General features: G+C 42.1%; 2 protein-coding genes and 1 non-coding gene across 5 annotated transcripts in view; all 3 read right to left on the reverse strand.

Annotated features, from left to right (window-relative positions):
• The window catches only part of iars1 (isoleucyl-tRNA synthetase 1), a 45,768-nt gene extending 39,203 nt beyond the window's left edge, over window positions 1-6,565 (reverse strand). Inside the window, exons 1-7 of one of the 3 annotated variants that reach the window (XM_034296547.1) lie at window positions 6,487-6,565; window positions 5,935-6,058; window positions 4,639-4,795; window positions 4,065-4,184; window positions 2,777-2,859; window positions 1,770-1,887; window positions 691-838 (exon numbers count right to left, since the gene is read on the reverse strand). In XM_034296547.1, the coding sequence (XP_034152438.1) occupies window positions 691-838; window positions 1,770-1,887; window positions 2,777-2,859; window positions 4,065-4,184; window positions 4,639-4,795; window positions 5,935-6,053 (745 nt within the window). In that variant the 5' untranslated portion in view covers window positions 6,054-6,058; window positions 6,487-6,565. Of the gene's footprint in view, window positions 1-690; window positions 839-1,769; window positions 1,888-2,317; window positions 2,348-2,623; window positions 2,655-2,776; window positions 2,860-4,064; window positions 4,185-4,638; window positions 4,796-5,934; window positions 6,059-6,486 lie in introns of those variants that run through there. The other 2 variants (XM_034296548.1, XM_034296552.1) reach the window with 2 other exon arrangements.
• Window positions 6,566-10,774: 4,209 nt separating this feature from the next.
• Window positions 10,775-15,957, reverse strand: rpl29 (ribosomal protein L29). Its single transcript, XM_010901743.2, has 4 exons — window positions 15,875-15,957; window positions 15,333-15,384; window positions 15,113-15,177; window positions 10,775-10,975 (listed from the first exon to the last, which is right to left on the reverse strand). The coding sequence occupies exons 2-4, from the start codon at window positions 15,367-15,369 to the stop codon at window positions 10,865-10,867; spliced, it is 213 nt and encodes a 70-aa protein (XP_010900045.1). The 5' UTR covers window positions 15,370-15,384; window positions 15,875-15,957; the 3' UTR covers window positions 10,775-10,864.
• On the reverse strand, window positions 14,661-14,882 carry LOC114829548. The gene has a single exon (XR_003777460.2). It is a non-coding gene; the product is annotated as a small nucleolar RNA SNORA73 family (small nucleolar RNA).
• Window positions 15,958-16,551: the final 594 nt, after the last annotated feature.

A 16,551-nucleotide genomic window follows, 5' to 3' on the forward strand; every position in this document is an offset into this window, starting at 1 on the left:
CTACATACCACAGCAGCCTTCCCGGTATCTGGGTCAGCCTTCATTTACCCACCAGTTTAATCTTCTTTTAGACCCATACTGGGATACTGAACACAGATATGAAACCCCACTGGAGTATGTTTTTATTTCAACCAGAAAACAAAGGAAATATGGAGTCTTTTTAAATGCCATTTGCAAATTGTTTCCACGTTATTTTCATCAGATACACTATTCCCAGCCAACAGTCAGAGATGAAGCTCAAAGGAAAAGACGGACCAGATTTCTAATCATTACTGGCAATAAAACCATTGGATTCATCTAATTCCACTAAATTACATGAACCTGTGAGCAGCATTTTTTATGACTTTATAAGTTCGAGGTGATTTAGTGAAATTAGATTAATCCAATGGTCTTATTGCCAGTAATGATTAGAAATCTGGTCAGTCTTTTCCTTTGCATAGTCTTTCAGTCATTGTGCTAACGCTAGTTAGCAACTTCCTAACTTCAAACTGCATGCCGTGACAAAAAATTGTATCAAAGAGTTAGTCTGACAGATGGAGGGGATAAAGAACCTTACTGCCAAAATCCACAAGTTACCCTTCAAAAGACTAGCTCAAGGGCGCAATGGCAGGAGCTGAACGGAAGAGCACAGTTTTTGAAGTTTACAACTGGATTTGGGATGGGAACTCCCTGTCATTATAACGGTCTCACCTTTGACCTTGACATACTGAAGCTCTGCGTTGACACAGAGGGCCAGGTTGCTAGGCAGCGTCCAGGGGGTGGTTGTCCAGGCAATCAGGCACACATTTTCATCCTCGATGAGAGGGAAGTTCACTATCACTGATGGGTCCTGCACATCCTGAGGACATAGAGACAGTCGTTACACACACGGCAGAAATATTGACAAAAGAAAAACATTAAGCAGCGTGAAGCTCTGACCATCAGAGGACTACTGAGATAATTGTGATTAAGCAGAATGGCCATGGGATAAATGACAACCCTGTTCCTGGAGATCTACCCTCCTGTAGCTTTTTACTCCAACCCTGTTCCTGGAGATCTACCCTCCTGTAGCTTTTTACTCCAACCCTGTTCCTGGAGATCTACCCTCCTGTAGGTTTTAACTCCAACCCTGTTCCTGGAGATCTACCCTCCTGTAGGTTTTAACTCCAACCCTGTTCCTGGAGATCTACCCTCCTGTAGCTTTTTACTCCAACCCTGTTCCTGGAGATCTACCCTCCTGTAGCTTTTTACTCCAACCCTGTTCCTGGAGATCTACCCTCCTGTAGCTTTTTACTCCAACCCTGTTCCTGGAGATCTACCCTCCTGTAGGTTTTAACTCCAACCCTGTTCCTGGAGATCTACCCTCCTGTAGGTTTTAACTCCAACCCTGTTCCTGGAGATCTACCCTCCTGTAGCTTTTTACTCCAACCCTGTTCCTGGAGATCTACCCTCCTGTAGCTTTTTACTCCAACCCTGTTCCTGGAGATCTACCCTCCTGTAGCTTTTTACTCCAACCCTGTTCCTGGAGATCTACCCTCCTGTAGGTTTTAACTCCAACCCTGTTCCTGGAGATCTACCCTCCTGTAGGTTTTAACTCCAACCCTGTTCCTGGAGATCTACCCTCCTGTAGCTTTTCACTCCAACCCTGTTCCTGGAGATCTACCCTCCTGTAGCTTTTCACTCCAACCCTGTTCCTGGAGATCTACCCTCCTGTATGTTGTAACTCCAACCCAGTTCTAACTAACATGATCCAGCTAATCAACAACCTTATTATTACAGTTCTACCGCACCTTATAATTCTGGTTTGACTCGAAGTTGGACAGCGGCGTGTTGCAGGCGGTAGAGAAGGGCATCACCTTCACCCCCCGGTACACCAGGCCTTTATCATACAGCTGCCTGAACACCCACCTGTAACAGAAGGAAGACAGCCCAGAGAACAATGTAGTGTCAAAAGACCTTCAGGAAAAATACATACGTATTTCCTTATCAGGGCGGCAACATAGTGATTAGAACATTGGGGCAGAAACCAAAGGTCTGCTGGTTTAGAAACCCAGAGCTAACCAAGTGGCTCCCAGGCTGACATGATGTCCTACCCCTGGTGGTGAACTCTGAGCGGCGTCTCAGGTTTGAAAGGAAATGCAAAGAATAAGCAATTCACATGACTGAAATAGGACAAATTCAAGCATTTATATAATACTATATAAGACTGCTACCGATGCAATCTCTTCCAGTTATTAAGCATCCTCTTCCTCCCATTAACTCAATGAGTAATGCCTGGACGGTCTCCAGGCATTACTCCATGAACCAGGGGTACAGAGTCATGATAATGTTAACTCACCAGACGGTCTCCATGAACCAGGGGTACAGAGTCATGATAATGTTAACTCACCAGACGGTCTCCATGAACCAGGGGTACAGAGTCATGATAATGTTAACTCACCAGACGGTCTCCATGAACCAGGGGTACAGAGTCATGATAATGTTAACTCACCAGACGGTCTCCATGAACCAGGGGTACAGAGTCATGGTAATGTTAACTCACCAGACGGTCTCCATGAACCAGGGGTACAGAGTCATGGTAATGTTAACTCACCAGACGGTCTCCATGAACCAGGGGTACAGAGTCATGATAATGTTAACTCACCAGACGGTCTCCATGAACCAGGGGTACAGAGTCATGATAATGTTAACTCACCAGACTGTCTCCATGAACCAGGGGTACAGAGTCATGATAATGTTAACTCACCAGACTGTCTCCATGAACCAGGGGTACAGAGTCATGATAATGTTTACTCACCAGACTGTCTCCATGAACCAGGGGTACAGAGTCTTGTAGTCGTTCTTGAAGTCAATCCACCGCCCCATCCTGTTCACAGAGTTCTGCAGATGGACAAAATGGCTTTAGAATAGATATAGGACCTGTTTATAGAATATTTATGAACACAATTAATGTGAAAAATTGATAATGTTTGCTTATTACTGGCAATGGCACAAACAGCATCATATTAAATGGTAATATACACAACATTTACCTGTAAACACAGGCTGTACCTTGAAATCAATAATAAGTGTTACATGTTTCAAAGCACTTTTAATTTTTTTTAATGTTTTATTCGGTAAGCAACATGATAGGCTCCGATTTATCTATTATCAACCAATTCCTTTTCCGACCTAACAGATCATCTTCAAATGGAGAAAAATCCAGACCACTACATTCGTACCAGACCAGTACCATTCGTACCACCAAATCCAGCCCACAAGCAGATCGAAGGATGCTCACAGTGGTATCTAAGAACCCCAAAGTCACATCGTTGGAACTAAAGAACTGTGTTGCGACAATCAATGTCAGAGTGTCATTTCTTTGCAAAAAGACTGCACAACACATTTTACCAGAGAATTACTGATCCAAAACGATCCAAAACACAAAAGCAAAGCGACAACAGAATATCTCAAAAAGACGTAATTGAATGTTATGGAATGGCCGAGTCAAAGCTGTCAGTCCTCGTAATATGGTGCGGGTTGCATGAAAGCCCCTGACCCTGACAAATCTGAAGTAGTACCGTAAAGAGGAGTGAGCAAACATTCTTACCAGTCGACATGAGACACTGATAGACTGTTCCAAGACATACTGAAACCAGGGGTATACTTATTTTTTCACACTATGAAATAGCATTTTCCTGTTGGTTTTTCCATTCATCAATGATTGGATGTCAATGTTTCATTGTCTCTTGTTAAATTAGATTACTGTTACATTTCAATAGTGTTGAAAATCACATATGTCCAGATATAAAACAAATGTATATCAAAAAACTTGGGGGTGATAATTACATCATAATTGGGATGATAATGATATTGTAATAGGATTGATAATGACACGATAATGGGGATGATAATGACATGGAAATGGCAGTGATAATTAAATCATAATTGGGATGATAATGACATTGCAATAGGGATGATAATGACATGATAATGGGGGTGATAATGACATGATAATGGGGCTGATAATGACATGATAATGGGGCTGATAATGACATGATAATGGGGCTGATAATGACTTGAAAATGGGCAGCAGCCCTGCTCACCTCCCACTCAGTAGCGTATCTCATCACAATCATCCTACACTGCCTGTTGTATTCAGCAATGCCCATCTTGTTCACATCGTCCGGCCCCTTGATGTCCAGGGTCTTATCAATCTCATACTCCTGTCAACATGTAGAAAAAGAGTGAAGGCGCGTCAGGGTGTAGAGTAATCTCATACTCACACAACTGACAGACAGAAACACACAGTAACAGTATTACAATTTATTTCTAGAAGCATCTCCTTCTCCTGTAATTGTTCAGAAACACACATAGGGATAAGAAAGTGGGACACGAAAAAGGGACACGGAAATTGGATCACAGATGGTGTGTATTCTAAATGTCACCATCTCATATACAATAAAGACAAAAAACATGAGACTCTTTACTCTCACATTAGCTGTCTGCAGATGGCCTGGCGGTCATGGATAGGGTCTTAATGCCACACCATCTTTGGGGTGGGCTGTGGTTGTTACGCTCAGCACACTACCATTCAATCAGGGCCCGGCAGGCGAACAGAACTCAAAACTGAAACAGCTTTGGACTGCAGATACTTCTGGTCCAAGCCGACATTCTTACCACGGGCAGGCCGTGACAGTCCCAGCCGAACCGACGGTCCACGTGGAAACCACTCTGGTGGGCAAAGCGGGTCACGATGTCCTTGATGGTCCCTGCTAAGATGTGACCGTAGTGAGGGAGACCAGTGGCAAATGGGGGGCCATCGTAAAACGTGTATCTGCAGAAGAGAAAACCAACATCCTATTGCTTCCGAAAGTGACCGTACATCTTTGTGTGTTACATTAGGGGGCATTTCAGTCTGTTGCAATTGATTTGTAACATCAATGAATTAGAGAATTTAACATATCATACAAGATGAGTGATGAACAGAGTGATGTAGTGATGAGTGATGCAGTGATGAACTGATGAGTGATGTAGTGATGAACAGTAGTGATGTAGCGATGAGAGATGTAGTGATGAAGCGATGAGAGATGTAGTGATGAGTGATGTACAGTAGTGATGTAGCGATGAGTGATGTACAGTAGTGCTGTAGCGATGAGAGATGTACAGTAGTGCTGTAGCGATGAGAGATGTAGTGATGAAGCGATGAGAGATGTAGTGATGAGTGATGTAGCGATGTAGTACACAAAAAACAGGGTCTGGTTTTGGCTCATGTGATGTACAGTAGTGATGTAGCGATGAGAGATGTAGTGATGTAGCGATGAGAGATGTAGTGATGAGTGATGTACAGTAGTGATGTAGCGATGAGAGATGTAGTGATGAGTGATGTACAGTAGTGATGAAGCGATGAGAGATGTAGTGATGAGTGATGTACAGTAGTGCTGTAGCGATGAGAGATGTAGTGATGAGTGATGTACAGTAGTGATGAAGCGATGAGAGATGTAGTGATGAGTGATGTAGCGATGTAGTACACAAAAAACAGGGTCTGGTTTTGGCTCATGAGCACCTCTATCACCACTACTAGCAAGCACGATAGAAAAACTGGAGTTATTTTTGACAATATAGTGTTGTTATTGTCTGTTGGATGTTTTGAATCCCAACAGCAAATATAGCGTCAACAACATGTTGGGAACATTGAAATAAAATGAAACTGCTGCACATGAAGCTGCCACCGAATGACCATCATAACATGGTGTTGATCCAGGGGTGTCACCGGGATTTCACAATCCTCACGGCACAGCCCAAAGACCAGGGCCTGGTGAGGTCCGTGGTCCGGTCCCTGACCAATCCCAGCCTCCCTCAGTAAACACCCCCCTTTATGTCATTATCCTAGCCGGGGCACCCAGAACAAGCCTCAATAGGCTCCAGTTGTCTGTAGTCTTCCCTGACGCTGCTAGCAGCTAGTTTGGTCCTTACTTGGGCCTGTTCTTAGACTGTTTGAGACACTCCTGGAAACAGTCTTTGTCCTTCCAAAGCTGCAGGATCCTCTCCTCCTCAGAGGGAAAGTGGATGGATTCAGGAACTGGCTCCACCATGACCACTGAGGACGACATCACAGTTAAATAAACGTGAAATGTGGATTCATCAACTGACTGACTGATAAAAATAACCCTCAGATTACAGTTAGATGACAAATGTATTTATATAGCACAATTCATACATAGAAGCAATTCAATGTGCTTAAAAAGAAAAAATATAAAAATACAATAGCATAAAAACAAATACTCAAAAGTTGTTTTCATTTAGTATTCATACTAACTGGGGACTGAGTTTCTCATTTACTATCTGCGAGGTTTGAAGAACACAATAACACTGTACTTATGAAGCTGTTACGAAGCGGCAACACTTGCTTTCATCACCAACCAAGAATTATGATTTTAGACAACTACACGGACAGCATAAAACTTGGGGGAAGCGAACTAACATGTTGACTGACTAATATTTAAATTCCCATTCAAGTACACTCACATGTATTGATTTCCCCAGCTACACAGAGAGTAAAAAGGAACTGATGCAACCAGAAAGAAAGCGTGAGAGGAAGCGGAAATGTGACTGTCGTTAAGGCATTACAGACTACAACGTTTCAAATGGTATGACAACGTTTCCAAAGGTGTGCATGAGTTGTGTTCGGTTGTGTTTGCGGGTGTTTGAAACGTTATGCAGCCATGGTTGTCTGGATAACGTGGCGGCTCTGAATACTACCTGAATGCGGTGCGTCGGATGGTCAACAGGAGTCGTTGTTCCATAAGAAACCAAACAGAAATCGTATAAAGGATTTGATTTTAATCATTTCAAAGGTAACTAAAGTTTATTATGAGGTCGAATCATGAATGCTGCTTGGTTGAAAGCCATGGCATAGGTGAAGCAATAAGGCATTGGGGGCTGTGGTATTTGGCCAATATAAAAGCTGTTCTTAGGCACAACGCAGTGCAGAGTGCTATACTGTCAATATATCGCTTATCCCAGAAACGAATAAGGCCTTTTTATTGAAATAATGATATGTATGTGTTCTATTACCTAGAAAAGCATTTACAGCATAAAGGGCAACATGTGTATATGATGTTAGCATTGCGTATACTGTATAACAGTGGTTCCCAACCAGGGGTACTAGGACCCCTGGGGGTACTTGGCCTCTCCACAGGGGGTACTTGAAAACACTCATAACACCATAGACTTACTAGTGAAATTAACATGAGGGGGTACTTCAGGGGTACTGAAAGCAGTGCAAAAACATTTTGGGGGTACAGTAACTGAAAAAGGTTGGGAGACACTGCTGTATAAAGACATCATAGCGAAAAGAGACATTTAGATAATAAAGAGACATACTGGATAAAGAGAGATCATTATGATAAGAGAAATGTAGATATTACAAATGTAGATATTACAGAGATCATCATAATAGGAGACATTTACATATTCGAAATATACTGGATAAAGATAGAGATCGTTGTGATAAGAGACATTTAGACATCATAGAGAATGTACTAGGCTATGCGTTTTTAACAGAGGTTTAATGACTGCCGTTTTCAGGGCCTTTAGAGAATTGCCAGATAAGAGGGAGCTTAGCTACTTGCAGCAGTTCTATCGCCAAAACACCTGTTGACCTATAAACGTCTTTAAAAAATGTTTCTAGGCAGAGCATCGACACAGCGGCTGGACATGTTTAGATGATGTACAGTTTCCATAAGTGTTGTATCGTCAATTGCATCAAATTAGTGGCATGGTGAACTTGGATGAGTTGAAGATGTTTGAGGTGACAGGAGGGGGCATCCCTGAAGATGACAGAACTGATGAGAGGCAGAGTCAAGAACAATGATGGGAAGATGGACTTAGACGGTAGGAGACTATAATCAGAGGAGACTATGATGGAAAAATGCTGCTACCAGTAATGTGTGGTCACCATCAGTTAGCTTCATAAAAACACGACAATGTATCTTGTAGCAATTGTCAAGAGAAGTGGAAGATTACAGTGAGTTTTCAGGCAACTTAACAACTGTAAAATCTTTCAGATTACTTTCTAATATCAAAACCTTCCTTTCAGATTACTGTTTAACATCAGAACTTTCCTATCCGATTACTGTTAAACACCAATACCTTTCTTTAAGATTACTGTATAACACCAGATTCCAATAACTACACAAAGGTGTGCACAAGGTTCAATATTAGGCCCTTTACTTTTTGCGATGTATATAAATATCGATGTGCATGTAAAATATTGTAAAATCCGTTTATACACTGATGATTGTGCTGTATTCTGTTGCCACAACAGCTGAGCAAATCTTTTCACATAAAGCTTTTTTGTGCAGAAGTCATTGGTAGACCTCAAGTTGGTTCTAAATGAGAACAAGATAAAATGCATGCTTTTTACAATATCTAAGATCTCAGTTTTGAATGACCATATAGTTACCACTAAAAGTGGTACACAAGTTGAACAAGTATCCTACTATAAATATCTGGGTATATGGCTTGATCAAACGCTTTTATAGAATTCATGTGAATGACTTAAGAAATTTAAATGTAATATTGGCTTCTTTTACAGACATAAAGCATGTTTAACAACAGCAAACAGGAAAAACTATTTCAACCTACCTTTAAGTCCATTTTACATTATGGTGCTGTTTTATATAAGACTACTAGTAAAATCCACACTAAAACAGTTGTATGCAGTCTTCCTCTGTGCCCTGAGATTTACTGGTTTTGGTCCTACAACTCACCACATATCTCAATGTAGGCTGCTAGCTATGTAAAGAACAACAGGTAGAATAGCCAGTGTGGTGTCACTTTAACTGTTTTCATTTGAAGAGACAAAAAACACCACAATTATACAATACAAACATCCTCTACCATTTTCAGTTTCTTTTAAACAGTCAGACCCCTTATTTGACCCACAACAAATAAATAAAACAAATTTATTTTACATATATAAAATACTAAAAAAATACATTGTGGACATATTGAACATGCGTTTTAAATCCTAAAAAGGCTAAATGTCCAATGGGTAACAGAATAAGGGACATTCAGAGTTCCTCATTTGTAGAGAGACCAGCTTTTTGAAGCCCTCCTTTTAGGAGGCGGATGTCAAGTCTGGCTTTTGTTTACTATAGTTGGGTAAGAGTGATTTGTTCCTCTGCCAGACAAGGCTTTGGTTTACTGTATATGTGTATATTATTTTTGTTTGATATTGACCGCTTTTTGGGGGATTATTTTATAGGGACAAAATCTTTTTTTTCACTTTACTGTACCGGAAGGCTTAACAGATAGCCTAATATCTACTTTATCACTGTAATAGTTAAATCAAGTGCAAAATATGAATGAATGTAAATACACTACATGATACTAATGCAGTATAATTTGACCAATTGCGAAGTTTTACAATTCTGTTCCTGAAATCCTCCCTGAATCCACCCTTCTGCTGGGACCAGGATGATCCTGTTTGTTTTTTTGGATCAAAGGATCCCAATCCTACGGAATTGTTTTGAACAACACACACTGAAGGTTGGATCCAGATCAAAACCAAGATTGGTTTATGGACCTAATCCGATTTCAGAATCCTTTTTTTCATTTGAACAACCCATTTTTAGGATTGGATCCAATCCAATAGCCAAAATCTGCTAAGATTACTTCTGAACAACTGGATCCAGGTCTCAAGACTGGGTTTCACTGTCGGCCCCCCGTTTACAGAGATTGGCAAAACTGCTTTTAGTTTTGCTGCACCTTATATGTGGAACAAACTGCTATCAGCTGGTGCCTTTAGGGGAGGTCATCAGTAGCCTGTGTGACAACAGTAGTAACTGTTTCTCTTATTTATAATTTTTCATGCATTTTTTATATTTGTTTTTTAGTTCTACCACGTTTACACTGTGATGGAATTTCTTGAATCTGTTTGCTTGTGTTCTATGCATGGCTCAGTTGTAAATGACACTTCGGTCTCAACGGACTTCCCTGTTGAATTAAATTATAAACAAAACGATTAGTGGTTTGAAATGAGTTATTCTTTTTTCTTTCGGGTTACATCATTTTTGGAGTTCATACACCAAGCAATAGACAGCGCATGTACCACCTAAATATGATGTTACCATACTGGGAAAACCAGCAAGAAATTGGGTAGTGACAGTATAATTGCTTGTTTTTTCAATTGATGGCATTCTGTGCAATTCAGAAATAGATTATATGTACCAGGGAGAGATCTGTCACATAGGGCAACATCCATCTGTCCTCACTCGCGTTATAACTTTCACTTCCTGATTGTCTGACTTAATCAAACATTTGGGCCGATGAACAAGCACTTCCTGACAGCTAGTGCCCAGGCATCAGACAGCTGTGGATGGTACCCATTATCTTGACCCATGACCCCTGCTATCCATGAAAGACCACGTTAACGGGCAAAGCTGCTCTCAAGTCATCTCCATTCATCCCAATCAGGTCTCCTTTAAAACCTCTCCTGAAGAACCTCAGATGTATTGGATGCATTTCTGAGCTAGATCACATGAAATTACCAAGCCCAGGCCTGCTTGATTGAGGTGAGCTAGTTCAGGGCTGCAACAAAGCAGAAACGAGGCTTGAGAACCACTCTTTTAGAAGCCTGCGGACAACATCTAGCTCTGTTTTGTGCAGGTCCCATCTGAGGCATCTCAGCGTTGTTGGGGCGAAGTAAAGCCGTAAGAGATCCTGGCTTCCACATGGACCGCAGGCCTATTCCAAGTGCCTATTTTAGGGCTTTTATTTCACATCAGTAAGTCAAGCCATGAACAGAAAATCATTTTTAAACAAAGCATAGCTTTATTGTGACAGTACAAAGTCAAGCTAACATGGCAACACAGGGAGAGATGTCCGATGGCCATCCAGCCTAAGGTCCCGCAGCATCAGCAAGCTTCTTGGCTGCTGCATTGGCGCTCTTCTGGCCCTTCTTGTTGTGCTTCTTGGCGAAACGCATGTTCTTCATGAACTTGGGGTCAACCTGGAGTGGCAGAAAGGAAACGAGTAAGATGCATAAACGCTTGGAAACACTGAAACACCATTTACAATAAAGATTGCCAGAGAACAGGCAAAGACGACAGGTAGAGGGAACGTCTAAACAACCAGCAGCTTACAGTACAAGTCACCTTAGTGATAGAACTCTAGACTATTGTAACAGACAGGGCAGAAACTGTTTCTTGATATTCATAAAGGGGTTCAATATTGAGCCCTTTACTCTGTTCACTCTGTATATTGTTGTCTGAAACGGACAAGTTTATGTTGACAGCACCATACATGGCCGCTTCCCTCTGAAATTGCTACTAAATTCATTTGTGGATCTTAGATCAGTACTTCATGCAAATAAAACCAAGTAAAGACAATTCTCTCTGTTTAAAAATCTAGGTTGGATGTTTTCAACATCTCTACCGCTGATATTTATTTTGTCATAGAATGTGTCACAGAATTCAACTTCGGCACACATTGTCTTCTGTGGACTTTGTTTGGCTGTGAAACCGTGACTTCCCAGAGGGCCATACATCGGTTCATGTTTGTATACAAGGCTGTCCTATCAAATTCCCAACCATCTCACCTCAAAACGTATGTGGAAAACCTGCAGTTTTCAAACCCTCCCACAGGACTGTGTAGTCATAGAGATGCAATTAGGTGACACCGCTTTTGACTACAATGCCCCACACTAATATAATGCCTTGCAGAGTGACCGTAAGCTAGAAACTCCAGTGCCTATGGGGGTAGTTCAAATGTCTAATTAATGACCGTTTCACAGCCAATTGCAATTGCTTTTCTTAATGTGTTTCTTCTCTGTATTTTGTATGTTTTTAATTGCTGAAATATCGGGCCTCATTTAAAAAGACGACTGGGTTTTTAGCTTGATTCCCACCATGAAAAAAATATCAAAATAAAATCTAGGACACTGGTTTGTGAACAACCACATCTATTCACTACCACAATACTGGCAACACTTCATCCATTACATTAAAGAAAAAGGAACTAAACACAACTAGCATACCTGCATTCCAGACTAAAGAAACCAGCATGAGGTGAAAATACCTGCAATTACTCAGAGTGAAACAGTTTAAAAAAAAAAAAAAGGCAGTTAATTATGTTAAATAGCCACTACACTGCAGGAGTTGTGGGAGTCAGGAGTGGAGTTAAATCCTCATGGCCAACTGATTGTGTGCGTACTTCAGTCTGGAGGTCACAGAGCCATTGGAAAGACATACAGTATGGGAGCACCTTGTTCTTCTAAGTTTTCAGTAGAGTTTACACACCGACTAAACCTTAGATTTCTGTACGCCGCTTAGCAGGAATTTCATGCGTGAGAGAATGCAGTTTCTTATAGCAAAATATGAATACTGTACTGTCTGTGCACCATCACCACTAGCAGACCGCTGACTGGCCAGCCGTATCAACCTCTAAGACCTCTGACTGGCCAGCCGTATCAACCTCTAAGACCTCTGACTGGCCAGCCGTATCAACCTCTAAGACCTCTGACTGGCCAGCCGTATCAACCTCTAAGACCTCTGACTGGCCAGCCGTATCAACCTCTAAGACCTCTGACTGGCCAGCCGTATCAACCTCTAAGACCTCTGACTGGCCAGCCGTATCAACCTCTAAGACCTCTGACTGGCCAGCCGTATCAACCTCTAAGACCTCTGACTGGCCAGCCGTATCAACCTCTAAGACCTCTGACTGGCCAGCCGTATCAACCTCTAAGACCTCTGACTGGCCAGCCGTATCAACCTCTAAGACCTCTGACTGGCCAGCCGTATCAACCTCTAAGACCTCTGACTGGCCAGCCGTATCAACCTCTAAGACCTCTGACTGGCCAGCCGTATCAACCTCTAAGACCTGACTGGCCAGCCGTATCAACCTCTAGACCTCTGACTGGCCAGCCGTATCAACCTCTAGACTTCCTGACTGGCCAGCCGTATCAACCTCTAAGACCTCTGACTGGCCAGCCGTATCAACCTCTAAGACCTCTGACTGGCCAGCCGTATCAACCTCTAAGACCTCTGACTGGCCAGCCGTATCAACCTCTAAGACCTCTGACTGGCCAGCCGTATCAACCTCTAAGACCTGACTGGCCAGCCGTATCAACCTCTAGACCTCTGACTGGCCAGCCGTATCAACCTCTAGACTTCCTGACTGGCCAGCCGTATCAACCTCTAAGACCTCTGACTGGCCAGCCGTATCAACCTCTAAGACCTCTGACTGGCCAGCCGTATCAACCTCTAAGACCTCTGACTGGCCAGCCGTATCAACCTCTAAGACCTCTGACTGGCCAGCCGTATCAACCTCTAGACCTCTGACTGGCCAGCCGTATCAACCTCTAGACCTCTGACTGGCCAGCCGTATCAACCTCTAGACCTCTGACTGGCCAGCCGTATCAACCTCTAGACCTCTGACTGGCCAGCCGTATCAACCTCTGACTGTAAATAATTGGGGGCACCCCTGCCAATTGGCTTAAAACCAGAAACCGTCCAGGGCGGTGCAGCAGGGTTTCACTTTGGACCTACCACTTAATGGTAACATTGGTGTAAAAATCCCTTAGATTGGAAATATGATTTTGGAATCTAAATATTTTTCATAATTTATTATGTCATAACTGTGAGCTGGCTCAAATAATCTCAATCCGACAATTTTGTAAGAACCTGAGAGAGTCCTAGATTGGACAGCACACCAAACCAGCAGAAGGAAACTGAGTCCTTATAATCAGTGATTATTTCAGACCTGGGACACCATGTGAGTGCACCAAACTATCAGGTAGAAACACAGCGAAAGCCCTGTGGATTCCAACCCTGTTCTCAACCTTGCACCACGGAAAGTTTGAAGAGCCCCCGCCAACGAACAAGGACTAACATGGTCAAAGCAATAATCACAGCATCCTCCAGAAATCAGCCACCATTCACAACTCTAAACCCACATTAACCAGATGCAGAAGACCTGAGTACCTCAAAGAACTGTGCAAACTATACATGGGACTACTCCGACCAATCTACTGGGGCATGAAGGGAAAACCGGAGGCTCTTTGCTCGTTTCTCTGATCTTCGTTCATTCGGACACCTTGGATGGGGGTTCTAACTGAATTTGTCTGTGCTGTTTGTATTCTTCAGAGGAGAACCTGGGGACTCAGACCCGGAACTCCTGTCAAAAGGCTTCAGCTCACGATGAAACTTTCACACGGGAGCAGCCAACCCTTCAGGTCAGAACCACGTTCACAGTTGAAAATCACATACAGCATGAGCCAAAACACCAGTAAAAATATTGTTTGTGCCCTTCAGCAGTGGGATTCCACTCAGGCCCAGTTCCACTTCATGTTTTCATTGCAACCCCCTAATCAGGGACTTATTTAGACCGGGGACACCAGGTGGGGGCAAATAATGATGAGGTAGAACCGAAGGCCAAGTCCCTGATTAGAGGGTTGCAATGGAAACAAGGAGTGGAATTGGATTTGGCCAGATTTTAATACCACGGCCCTAGACCATTTAATTCCTCATAAAAAGCACAAAGATGGGTGTGTCTCTAAACTAACACCATAACATGCAGCATCGAACAGAACGTAATTTGAATGGACCTGAAATAGGCCAATGTAAAAGCAGTTTGGCAACAAAACAAATATATACGCAAACATTTTCTGACAGTCAAAATGCCCAAGTCAAGGTAGCCTTTGTACACTGCATGGTTTAGCCCCCCAGTCACAGCCCAAAGGACTCTGGGAAGATGTAGGAATATACAGTATGCGTCCTCGCCAGCCCAAGGGCCAGGGACAAAGCTCGATATTTGACGTCGTGGAACGGGATTACACGTCACAGCACTGAAGTGCTACGCTCCCATACGCCACAAGTACAGAGCCATATGAGAGCAACCTCACAGGATGTCCACGTCAGAATTTTTATAACTAGTCTGCTAGCAAGACCCCAACATTTAGACATCTCCAGGGTTGTATTCATCAAGCACCAAACTGAAAAATCACCGACAGGGGGATATTACCTGAATTGTTCCAAAATAACACTCATTCCAACACATGGGACACATCCAAGGCCCTTGAATATATGCATGCAAGGGAATGGAACTGAACTTGAGGTGAATAATATTGCCACACTAGATGAATACATACCCCTTTCATGGACTCATAACGGTCTGGTCTGGGTTTCTTGATCCCATTCCTGTGGGCTTTGCGGGCTGAGGACATAAAGGTTGAAGTATTAAATTAAACATGCTTCATAGTTCTTCTGCATCATTCAAGTATTAGCCAGCAAGTTAGTCATCAACGCGTCACTCGCAGGCAAGTTGTCTGGGTAAAAAAATAAATACTGACTACATGCATTTCTACTTACATTGGTTGTGGGTGGTGTGATTCTTTGACTTTGCCATTTCTGTTTTGTTGATCTGTTGACAGAAATACTGTTAGTTAAGTTTAACATTATCTGCATAAAAAAAAAAACATATCGAACTTAGCCTAAGTAGCTAAAACTCGCATTAGTAACGTAAGCTAATAATGTTAGCTGAACTAGTTAACTTGCAAACAAGCCTGACGTGCGTCTGAAAATACATGAACACTGACAGCATTCACTTTCATAAAAAAGTATTGAAAAACTAAATTATACTAGTACTGTATATCACAAAACATCTTGAAGTATGGCGACATGACATATGCTTGGAATGGGTTAATTTGTTAGCAAGCTAACTATTAGAAAGGAGTGCACACGACTTGGATGTAGTTTTAACCATCCAAGGGGGAACACATTTAGAAAATATAAAGATGACTGTGTTGTTGGTGATATTCTGCTCTATATACAGAGTGCTTTGTTTCATGTACATTTAGATCATGAGAGGATTGACGAAGATTATATTTTGTCTCAGGACCAACATGGATTACCTGCCACTCGTACGGGACGCCAACCGGAAGAGGAAGAAACAATGCAAGTCAAGGATATACGAACCATTGTCGGATAAGGAGCGACGACTGCAGAAGAAGACGTTAGAAAAACGACACTGCCTACTAGTGTATTTTACAAAACATAACACATTAGATGTAAATCTACATTTCCAACCAGCAAGTGTCGCTATATATCCACGGTATTTTCAAGAACAGAGAATACAATTAGAAGTGCGTTCAGAAGAGGAACATGTTAGGTTTAAGAATTACTTTTTCTCCAGACCTGACCTAAGTAAATGCATGAATTTCAAATTTAATATTTGTCAATCACATTAAACACGATCTTCCAACATTACTGAAAAGTGTAGCCGGACTATTCAAACATTACTAATAGTTGTAGACGGACTCAGTATTTTACCGCTAACTGTTGACCTCAGAATATAGTAAAGGTTTTGTGTGTGATATGGTTACATAATAATTATCATGATGAGGATGATGATAGCGATGAAGGATATGTCTGTTGACAGACAGTTGATGGATCCAGAGTAAACAGGAAATGAGACCAAATGGCTCCTCCTCTCTGGGCTCCCATGTGATGTGTCAAGGCTTTCAACATCTATACTAAAAACATAGTTCTTCTTTTACCCCTCATGACCTCTCTCTTTTCCTTTCCTCTC

This window comes from Esox lucius, chromosome 2 (assembly GCF_011004845.1).
Source record: "Esox lucius isolate fEsoLuc1 chromosome 2, fEsoLuc1.pri, whole genome shotgun sequence".
Taxonomy (NCBI): Eukaryota; Metazoa; Chordata; class Actinopteri; order Esociformes; family Esocidae; genus Esox; species Esox lucius.

Excerpts from the sequence above, each read along its gene's own strand:
- rpl29 (XM_010901743.2), bottom strand. The coding sequence starts at position 15,369 with ATGGCAAAGTCAAAGAATCACACCACCCACAACCAAT. Across the intron at positions 15,178-15,332 it reads TCACACCACCCACAACCAAT|CCCGCAAAGCCCACAGGAAT; the intron begins GTAAGTAGAAAT and ends TTATGTCCTCAG. Across the intron at positions 10,976-15,112 it reads GTTATGAGTCCATGAAAGGG|GTTGACCCCAAGTTCATGAA; the intron begins GTATGTATTCAT and ends CTGCCACTCCAG.